An 11,183-nucleotide genomic window follows, 5' to 3' on the forward strand; every position below is an offset into this window, starting at 1 on the left:
TAGAGACTTGTTGTAATAGATTTTGATTATGATCTTCTGTGATTATTTTGGGTATGTGCTGCGTGATAGATCGTATGGCTGTTGATCTACTTCCTGTTTGTTCTTTGAGCGCTTCCTGGAAGTACTCTTTGAATTCCTTTTCAATGTCTTCATGCCTTTCTAGTCTCTCCCCTTGACTGTTATTGATGAAGGCTATATTGTTGTGCATTCGTCGTTGTATGGTGGATCGATGAAAAAATTTTGTGTTCTTTTCCCCTTCTTTAAGCCACCTGATTCTGGATTTTTGGCACCAAAGGATTTCCTCTTGTAGTCTTCGAGCTTATATTTCTGTCCAGAGGGTTTGCTCCTTATTTACCGGTTCCTTTGTTCTTCCCTCTAGGATAATGGTTTGTTGTAGAGAACACATATTCTGCTCCAATGTTTTCCTGGTTTCCAGAATGTTGCCAAATTGGGTTTTATTCCAGACTTTGAGCATTTGCTTGAGATTTTTTAGTTTTTGTTGAAATTGGAACATCTTTGCACCTGTCGGGGGAGTAAAGGATTTCCACGTAGCTCGAACCATTTCTTTGAAGTTAGGATGTGTGAACCAAAAGGCCTCAAAGTGAAATGGACGATTGCAATGTTTACCTGGACGTGTCCATTGAAGCATAATGGGCCAGTGATCAGATCCACCCTGAGGCAGGAAGGAGGCATGAAAATCCCCTCCCAAATGTATAGCATTGTCTGAAATGAGAAAACGATCTAACCTGGAGGCAATATTTTGAATTCCCCTGCGTTTGTTTGTCCAGGTGTACGTGCCATTTGAAGTCTGAATGTCCATGAGCTGATTGCTTTGAATGAATTCTTTGAATCCTGTGTTGTCCTCTTCTAACTTCGAGCGTCCTCCCTTTTTTTCCTCTAGATTCGTGATAATGTTGAAATCCCCCCTGCTGATCCATAGAGGGTACTGTCTGTTAGAGTTAAGAGCTGTAAGTGCATCCAGCACTTCTAATTTATGATGTAAGTCTTGCGGGAAGTAGGTATTAGTGAGAAGACCGTGCAGATCCGTCCCAATGAGATGAAATGAAGCTTGAATGAAACAATGAGTGGCATGAAAATCTTGAAGCGTAAGGATCTGCGGATTCCAAGCTATAGCTAGTCCACCGGAGGCCCCTACCGCATCCACTGAGACTGAGCGACTGCCTGTCCATGCTTTGTTGAGGATCCTTTCGAGGGCAACACTATTACTTTTTGTTTCTTGTAGAAAAACTATGGAAGGCTTCTCTAGCTGAATCATGTTTTTTAACATTCTGTGTTTTGAGGGGCTGTTGAGCCCACGCATATTCCAGGAGATGAGCTTCATGAGGAACAGTGGGGTTGGGGCTTGTAGAACTTCGTCAACTTTGGAAATCTCCCTGATTCCATTAAGATTTCTCCTAAAATGATGGTCCTTTGCAGATCAGTTTTGCGCCCTCTTTTTTTTGTTTCTTTTAGGATTTTCTTTCCATCCCAGGGACTTCCTGCTTGTATACCTAGACATTTATTATGTTGAGCTTTGGTGAGAACACCTTCCAATCGATCTATTTCCCATGGAGGTATTGAGTTGTACTCTTTCTGCTTGCATGCTGTTTCGAGTTTGAGTATATCCAGTCCTTCCAGACTCACAGTCTCTGGGTCTTCCTCCATTGTTGTGGGGATGTTCTGGCATTCCTCTGGGATATCATCTTGTAAACTGAGTGCTAAAGCTGCATCAAGTTCCATCGCTGAAGGTTGCATTTCATCTTCTAAAGCCGGCTTTTTCGATTCCGAGGAGAATAGAAGGCTGGAGGGCTTAGAGGAAGATGGGGGCGGGTTAGATTTGAGACTCTGGGAGGGAGATGGGCGCGATGGGGAAGCCTGAGAGTCATTATGTTGCTTTTCTGAAGGATCTTGAGGGGTAAGAATTTGGAATCTGTTCTAGGTTTCAGCTTTTTTGGTGCTGGAGGGTGCAACATGATGTTTTTTAGCATGCCTACGGCGATTGGGCACCTTGGTAAAGCCTTCAGATTCTTTGCTGGCCTCATTAGCCGGAGATTTGATCTGAGTGTTTAGAGGACAATCTCGAAAAAGATGGCCATGTTCATGGCATTTGCGGCATCGAAAAGGAATATGCTCATAGTCTAATGGTTGAATCTATTCAAAATCATCATGGAAAAGACTTACCGAGTCTGCAAGGGCTTTAGTAAGATGCATCTGGACGCAGATCCTGGCGTAGGAAGTATATCTTCGATTTTTGGTTTCCTCTGCTACTTTGATGAAAACCCCGATGCTATTGCCAATGTCCTTTAATGTTTCTTCTTTCCAGTATTCTGCAGGTAAAGAATACATGCGTATCCACACTGGAGCATGACTGAGATCTTCTGTATTTGGATTGAACCTGGGTTTCCAGTCACGAAGGAAAAGACCCGAGGAATTGAAGAAATACGGACCACCCTCAAATATGCGGGATTTGTCCTCCAGGCAGGAGAATATTGCAGTGAAGAAGCCTTTGGGGCCAAGTAGCAAGGTGACTTGTCCTTTGGGTTTCCATTTTGAGGCTATCCACCCCTGTAGGGCTTTTTCGGTTGGCCAAAAGCCAAGAAATTTTCCAATGAGAGCGTGATCCTTCATGTATTGTATTTCGTCGTTGATTCTATGGCTGGGGAGCTCAACTTTGATTCGTTCCGTTGTTTTTGGAATGCAGGTAGCCGAAGTCGCCTTTGGTTGTGACGCCGGTTGTTCTGGATTCGCCCCCTGTTCGTTTTCTTCCTTTTCACGTGCTACTGTATGCTCAACTGCTATGTCAGTCTGAATTGAGCCCTGTTCTTGTCCTGAAAAGTCGCCTGGAGGGAACAGCGATGCAGAGGATTTGAAGATGTCAGACGAGAGGTTATCTGGAGGAGGGGGGAAAGGTCCCGCCCCTCCCACAGGGGAAGCCATGACGTATTGTTTACCAGGAGCGCGAGGGATGGATCGCCGGCGGCTCAGAAAAGGGATGCGATCGGGTTGGTGCAGAATGCGCAGATCTGAACATTTGCTCAGAGAGCAGAGCCTAGGGTTTCCATTCGTCTTAGTTATCTGATCCCATCAACAATCATCATCATCATCATATTAATCCCTTGGATTTGAAATATTAATCTTTTAAGTTTATAATCTTAAGGTTTACAATTGTAGGGTTAATAATATTAATCCTAGGGTTTTTAATCTCTTGGATTTATAATATTAATGCTAAAGTTTATAATGATTTGTGCTTATAATATAAATCATAGGGTTCAATATTGTTCCCTTGGGTTTTTAATATTAATCCCTTGAGTTTGTAATATTATTGGACAATTAATCTCTACTAATATAATTAATATTATTAATATACTATATTATTTATATATGGGTCAATATTATTAACATTGTGATTATAATCTAAGTATATATAAAGAATATTGATAGTTATATTAATATGTTAATAAATGTATATTAATCATTAGGATGATGGTGAGAAATAAATAAGTACTATTAGTAATAATTGTATACTATTATTATATTAGGTTAATTTTGTTATTGTTAAATATATAAATGTTTATATATATAAATATATAAAGGTTATTATTATTTTTATTTATATAGTTCTTAATAAGTATGAATAGTCATTTTCTAATAAGCAAATTAACACTATACCTCTAATAATTATTAATGTGATTGATAAATGTCTACTTCTAATTGATTTTTCAAAAAAAACTATATAATTACTTCTAATTGATTTTCCTAGCAAGCAATCTTTTTCCTCACTAATTCTTGCGCACTGACGGTGCAACCCATACTTTTGTGTTTAATTTTATCAGAAACAGCTTATTCTTTTCCTTATGATGGGGCCGTTTCTTCAAACTTCAAACAAACGGAAATATTTGATTAACCTGACTTCGGTCTTTCTTTTTTAAAATAAATTAACAGACCTGATGATCTCCACAAAGACTTCTGAGAATGCTTTTTAATTTATTCAAACTTCAAATAGACGGCAATATTTAATTAATCTCTTGAGTGCGGTCTTTCTTTTTGAAAATGAGAATGACAAGATTTAATAATTAATCAAACTTCAAACAGACGGAAAGATTTAATTAATGTGAGTGCGGCCTCTCTTTTTTATTTGTGATATTCTTTCTTTTTTTATTAGTGAGTGCGGTATTTTTATTAGTGATATTCTTTCTTACTTGTGCGGAAACTGGGTATTTACCATCATTGTTTATAAGTCAGTGCCTACTTTATTCAAACTTCCACACAAAACTGGGTATTTACCATCATTGTTGATCCAAAAATTCGACGGACACGATTTCGAGACAACTTTATTCCGAGTTCGAATTTCTATGAATTCTAAATTCAAACTTACAAATTCAAACTTGGTTTTCTGAAGCATTGTCATTGTTGTGCGTGTTTCACAGAAGGAAATGATGGATACTTGTTACGTCCCTTCTCTTTTCTGGTGCTGTCACCTACTCCTCTTTTATTCCATTCTCTTTCTCAATCCTCCTTTTGTCTTTTCCACACCCATCGCCCATTTCTCTCACTATCCTCCTCGTCTCACCAATGCTTCCGATCAACACGCTCTGCTTGCATTCAAGTCTGCAATCACATATGATCCCTTCCCATCCTTAGCCGCTACCTGGAAACCGAATGTTTCGTTCTGCGAGTGGACGGGCATCATATGCAGCAGGCGCAGACAGAGAGTCGTTTCCCTAAATCTTTCAAGCATGGGATTACAAGGTACAATCTCTCCCCTTCTCGCCAATCTCTCCTTTCTTACAGTACTCGATCTTCACACTAACAGTTTCCACGGTCAAATTCCCTATCAATTGGGAACCCTCTCTCGCTTAAAGATGCTTCGCCTTTCTGACAATCAACTCCAGGGTTCCATTCCGCCCACTCTGGGTAGCTGCCGCAGTTTACGGAACTTGACTCTCTCCTTAAACAACTATGTGTTCTCGCCAACCTAAGAACCATGGCCTTGGGAGCTAACAATTTGACGGGAACAATCCCGGACTGCTTGGGAAACATATCCTCTTTGCACTACTTATATTTAGGTGACAACAACCTTCACGGCAATGTTCCTTCCGAATTGGGTATGCTAAGCCAGCTCATCCTTCTTGCTCTGTTTGAGAACCATCTGACGGGACGCATTCCGTCTTCGTTGTCCAACTGCACCAATCTTGAAGCATTGGATATAGGTGATAACCAATTAGTTGGACACATTCCGTCGGAGTTGTGTACCAAGAAGACCGCCCAGTTAAAGCTACTCTATCTGTCTGCTAATCAGCTAAGTGGCAGCGTTCCTTCATCCCTCTTCAATTGTACCAACTTACAATTGATTAACTTAGAAGTGAATCAGCTCAGCGGAATAGTGCCTATGGAGTTGGGTAAATTGACACATCTCCGGCACCTTGAGTTGGGCGGCAATTACCTTATTAGCGGCAACACCACGAGATGCCCCATTCTTACTGCTCTTAGTAACTTTTCTGATCTACAAGAAGTAGACTTATATTATAATAACTTCACTGGGCAATTGCCGTTTTCTATAGGCCACCTCTCTACAAAACTCTACTACTTAGACTTGGGTATCAACGAATTAGCTGGAGAAATACCTCCTGCTATTGGAAATTTAAGTAGCTTAATATTCCTTGGTTTAAATGGTAATTCTTTTACCGGGTCAATCCCATCTTCAGTTAGTATGCTTCAGAAGTTGGAGAGGTTATATATGGATTCCAATAATTTACAAGGGAACATCCCAATGGAAATTGGGCAGCTAAAGGGTTTAGATCTCTTATATATTTTTAGAAATAATTTGTCTAGAAAAATCCCTGATTCTATGGCTAACCTCCAACAATTAAGATATTTAGATCTTAATCATAACCAGTTATCAGGAAACATACCTGCAAGTTTAGGGAAATGTGTGAACTTACTACTGCTAGATCTATCATACAACAAGCTTAGTGGGCACATACATGAAGAACTTGCAGGCCTTGCAAATTTAGCCTTCTATTTCAACTTGTCAAACAATCTATTAAGTGGCCATGTACCTTTAGAACTGGGAAAGTTCGATAAGCTTCAAGCCATAGATATTTCGGCAAATCAAATAACTGGCTATATTCCAAGTATCGTCGGAAGCTGCAAAGAAGTAGCATATCTGAATCTTTCCTACAATGCACTTGAAGGTCCAATTCCAGTGTCAATCAGTGAACTTCTAAGTCTTCAAGACCTAGATCTCTCCTCCAACAATTTGTCAGGTGGAATACCTATATCACTAGCAAATCTCACAATGCTCCACCACTTGAATTTTTCTTTTAACAAGTTGTTAGGTGAAGTCCCTAAAGAAGGAGTTTTCAAAAAGATTGGCGCCACAGCATTTATGGGAAATCTTGGTCTATGTGGACCTTGGGTAAATCTACCACCTTGCTATGCTCATAAACATAAAAGTGTTTTGAATCTCAAAAGAGTTATCATACCGGTTGTTGTTGTAGCAATTGTTGTATTGTGTTTGTTTCTTGCAATCTTGTGGAGAAAGAATTGTAGGAGAAATATTCAGAGAGACACTGGTCCGTCATTAAATGTGGGGCACCGAAGAATCTCCTATGCAGAGCTCGTCATTGCAACAAATGAATTTAGTGATGCAAACTTGTTAGGAATTGGTAGTTTTGGAAAAGTGTACAAAGGGATTTTGAATGACGGCACAATGGTTGTTGTCAAGCTTCTCAATCTACAAAATGAAGGGGCTCAAAAGAGTTTTGATAGAGAATGCAAAGTTTTGGGTAGAGTTAGACACCGGAATTTGATTCCGGTCATAACTTGCTATTCAGATCTCCAAATCAAAGCTTTGATATTTCCATTAATGCCAAAAGGAAGCCTAGAAAAGTGGTTATATCCCAATGATGGAGAACAAAGCTGCTTGAATTTGATTCAAAGGTTGAATATAGCAATAGATATCGCCCAAGGCATGACATATCTCCATCATCATTGCTTTGTGCAAGTGATTCATTGTGATTTGAAACCCAACAATGTATTGCTGGGTGAAGATATGACTGCATATTTAATAGACTTTGGCATTGCTACTATATGTTTTGCAAAAAATGAAGATGGAGCTCTCACTTCCACAAATGCACTCAAAGGATCTACTGGGTACATTCCTCCAGGTATTATTTAAACTACATACCATATTTTAATTAATCTTGTGGTTTTTTTTTCTAAATCTTTATTAACCATTGTGAATTAAGAACCTTAAGATGATGATCTATGAATGCAGAATATGGAGTGGGTGGACAAGTCACAACAAATGGTGATGTTTATAGTTATGGAATACTGCTATTGGAAATGCTCACTGGAAAGAAGCCCACCCACGACATGTTTGTCGAAGGAATGAACTTGCAAAAATGGGTGGGTAGCAGTTTTCCAAACCGACTAATGGATGTGGTGGACTTGGGTTTACTAAGGAGGACGGGTAGTTGTACTGAGGAAGATAATAATCTCAATTGTCTTAGTTCATTAATAAATGTGGGATTGCTTTGCACAAATGAATCTCCTAAAGGACGACCTACTATGATGGTCATTCTAGGCATGCTGCAAAACATCAGAGACACTTTTTTGAGCCCTGGTGCCATTCCCAAATTGCAATCAAATATAACACATTTATTGGGTAGTACAAGCACTACTCTCAACAACATTTGTGAAGGTCAAAGTTCTTCAACATCTTAGTCTATTGTAATAAACTTGTAGTTGTGCAGCGAAGCCATGAAGTAAATTGAATCTTATTTCCATTTCCTTCTTTGTACATAAATTGTTCTTGTTAATTACATGTCATTCCCAAATTCCAATAAAATATAACAGATTTGTTGGGTAGTACTAGCACTATTCTCAACAACATTTGTGAAGATCAAAGTTCTTCAACATCTTAGTCTATTGTAACAAATTGGTAGTTGTGTAGCTAAACCATGTAATAATTTGAACCTTATATCTCTTTTCTTTACTGTGCATAAATGGTTGTTGTTAATTACATGCAAACATGAACAACAAAGTTAGATCCACCATGAATGCATCCCAGTCTGGCTGTATTTTTGTTTTTGGTTTAAAAAATTTGACTTTTAATTTTAAAGTTTTGAAAAAAAAAATATGAAACTGAATATTTTGAAAATTACAAATTAATTTTAAAATTTTAAAATTTGAATTTATATTTTCTGATTGGTTCATTTACATTATATAATTAATTTTATGTAATTTAAAATTGAATGTTAAATCTTTTTATTTTTATTTTTTAAAATAAAAAATATATATATGCTACCAAATCTCATAACCATTATTAAACAATACACCTATCAAATCTGAATATTTTCATATGATTTTCTATATACAAAGAACTCGACCTCTGACTAACGGTTTGTGTCATTAAATGTCCGCTACTGGCAGTGTAGAGATACATACACACAAACCAGTTGATTGCTTGAAGAAATTAATGCTATGTAGCAGATCTCATATCTCATTTATGACATAGGAGGTATGGACTGTGAAGGAGATTTGGTTCTCCTTAATTGCCTCCACCTATTTACTAAATCACTTGGCAGATTCTGTGCTATGTAACAGATCTCAGATCTCATTTATGACAGAGGAGGTATGGGCTGTGAAGGAGATTTGGTTCTCCTTAATTGCCCCAACCTATTTACTAAATCACTAGGCAGATCCTGTGCATTACCCAATCCAAGAACAAATAATAATAGATTTTGTGCCTGTGCGTGGTTTCAATGTTTTTCGCCACTATTATGGCAGGGACGAGGCCATGGACAGCCGTAGGGGCACCATGACTGGTGTTGTAACTGAATCTTGTAAGCCTGAAATTTCAAAACTTCTCTTAGAAAAACCTGCTTGTCAGCTTAATATAAACCTGCACTTGCAAAAAGATCATTTATTCCTTATCAAATGTGTAGTCTGTCCAACTGTAGGTTGTCAATATTTCTGGTCATTTCAAATTGGGTCGGTATACTTCTATTGAAGCTGTAGGTACAGTTGTAGAAACTGCTTTGTTGATTGAGATTTCAAACAAGGATCATAACATTATTGATGAACTTCATGTCATGGAAAATGAAGCATTTTAAAAAAACGCAGAGTTATTTAGACAGCGAGTTTTAAATGAACATTCTGAACAAATGGAGTAGAAATTTAAAAACCCGCGATCCCAATTGTCAGAGCGATCCCAATTGTCTTCATAGTGGGCAGATTCGAAAAATTGCACACCATTCGAGGGATTTTGCTGGTTCTTCCAAGGGGTGATACAGAAGCCAAACGTAAAGTGATTTGGAAATGAAGCCAAAAAAGGATTTCGATGCTAAAAGGAAAACCTCATGGGAATAAGCATATTTTCGATCTCACCTTTATTTTCCGCGTAAATGCATGCTACAGGTGACATATAAAAAAATTGCAGACTTTCTCCATTAAAATATGGGAGACCACCCATTTCATTTGCCAAGGCCGCGAATTGAACAGAGGCAGGGAATTTTATTTTTATATACTTCTAGTTCTCTGTCGAAAATCATCATGATCAACTCAAGGAGATGACAATTGAGTAGGTGTCTTTCTGCCAGAGTGTCTTTCTTCCGTAATACCATAAAATCCAGAGATCTTGGGACTCCGTTTGAAGCCAAAATTGTCTGCTCAACAATACTTTTTCAATGTTAATATTCAAGTCGGTCTTGCGGAATTTGGGCAATTGTTACATAAGATGCTACAGGTTGTAAAGCCTTCCTCGAACTATGATCACAATGCTACAGGTTGGGAGAGGATGAGGTTTCAAAGATGAAGATGTAACAAAAATGGTGATTGTTGTTAAATGTGAAGTCGAATTGAAATTTTCTGCGTCACTTTGCTGTCCTCAGCCGAGCGCTACTTACGCCGAAAGTTATGGCTGTTTGCAGCCGAACCTACTACACATAAATTTCACATCTAGCTAATTCTTATTCTTATTCTTATCAGCTCTATGCTTATCTATAAAGTAAGTGGTGTGTTCATCTATAAAGCAAGCCAAGGCCAGGCCTTTCAGTAATGAAAAACTTATATTGTGTGTTCTCTATTCTTATTTGTGATCTCTGTCTTGTTCTCCATTTGTCTGTGCTCTGCTGTGTCTCTCTGCGCTTCTACCTCTGATCCCATCAACTGGTATCAGAGCTAACATAATGGCTGTGAGGGATCGAACCCTGTCTGTCTGTTGGCTTCCACAAAGGGTAATTCCCGGTATTCTTCTAATTTCACACCTGTAAGGAACAGTTGACACCCCTCTTTCCAATTCAGGGAAGGGATGTACCTCTGGTCTCGGACGTCGCTGTCTACAAATTTGGTGTGATTCTGTCCTGGAAACTTTTCCATCACGGGGAACAAAAGCCTGCAATATTTTTTCGGCAACGAGGGCGCAGAGTCCACCAAGTGTCAGAGGCTATTCGCGATGGCTCCTGGCTGAGCATTGGGAATTAGGGACCGCAGATGACTGTGAAGAGCTGGAATCAGATTGTTTATTAGAGAGTCGTTCATGATAATGGAGTGTTCGAGGGCCATCGATTTGGAACGCGAAATCGAAGCGATAAGCCTTAAATTTTAGAGCTCGAGCACAAATGATGAGCACCTCGAGAGACATTTGGATTCCCTTAAGTTTTGTCGTAAGGGTTCTTTTAACTTGTATTAAGGAAGCGGAAAATGTCGTATTTTTTTATAAGTTTTGAATTTTAAGAAAAAACAAAGGAAAAATTATTTAAAAAAAGTTAGAGTTTAAATTTATTTTATTTTTTTTTATAAGTTTTGAATTTTAAGAAAAAACAAAGGAAAAATTATTTAAAAAAAGTTAAAGTTTAAATTTATTTTACTTTTGGATTTATCAAACTTCGAAGGATCAAATTTTTTGAGGTGCAAATCTCTTTTTTGAGTTAAAAATTGACGAAATGTTTGCACCTCAAGAGATTTGATCCCTGGCGCTTATAGATTCAGGGTTAAGATGGATCTAAGCAAGTTACAGTAGTGCGGCCATACAAAATTTGTTGAACATATACTCATTTTGATCATTTTAAGTATGTTAAATATGTCTAATAATAATTTGGTCAATTTAACTTTAACTTTGCTTAGTTATCTCATTTTTTGGAGATGAGAGAGACTTTTAGTAACTTGAATGATGAAAT

The 11,183-nt window shown here is 38.1% G+C and overlaps 2 protein-coding genes across 2 annotated transcripts; one reads left to right on the top strand and one right to left on the bottom strand.

The window, feature by feature from the left end:
• Positions 1 to 319: 319 nt before the first annotated feature.
• Positions 320 to 1,276, bottom strand: LOC149173881 (uncharacterized). Its single transcript, XM_089426861.1, has one exon. It carries the CDS (start codon positions 1,274 to 1,276, stop codon positions 320 to 322), a length of 957 nt encoding a protein of 318 aa, XP_089282987.1.
• A 3,683-nt stretch (positions 1,277 to 4,959) lies between these two features.
• Positions 4,960 to 7,874, top strand: LOC149173882 (uncharacterized). The gene is made up of 2 exons (XM_089428030.1): positions 4,960 to 7,169; positions 7,280 to 7,874. Exons 1-2 carry the CDS (start codon positions 4,985 to 4,987, stop codon positions 7,726 to 7,728), a joined length of 2,634 nt encoding a protein of 877 aa, XP_089284156.1. The 5' UTR covers positions 4,960 to 4,984; the 3' UTR covers positions 7,729 to 7,874.
• The last annotated feature ends 3,309 nt before the right edge of the window (positions 7,875 to 11,183 follow it).

Source organism: Pinus tabuliformis, chromosome 4_2 (assembly GCF_031772625.1).
Source record: "Pinus tabuliformis cultivar Carrire ecotype Pingquan chromosome 4_2, CPIR1, whole genome shotgun sequence".
In the NCBI taxonomy this organism is placed as follows: domain Eukaryota; kingdom Viridiplantae; phylum Streptophyta; class Pinopsida; order Pinales; family Pinaceae; genus Pinus; species Pinus tabuliformis.

Bases quoted from the DNA above. Each gene is read 5' to 3' on its own strand.
- LOC149173881 (XM_089426861.1), bottom strand. From the start codon at position 1,276: ATGATTCAGCTAGAGAAGCCTTCCATAGTTTTTCTACAAGAAACAAAA.
- LOC149173882 (XM_089428030.1), top strand. From the start codon at position 4,985: ATGGCCTTGGGAGCTAACAATTTGACGGGAACAATCCCGGACTGCTTG. The intron at 7,170-7,279 runs GTATTATTTAAA...CTATGAATGCAG, and splicing joins TACTGGGTACATTCCTCCAG to AATATGGAGTGGGTGGACAA.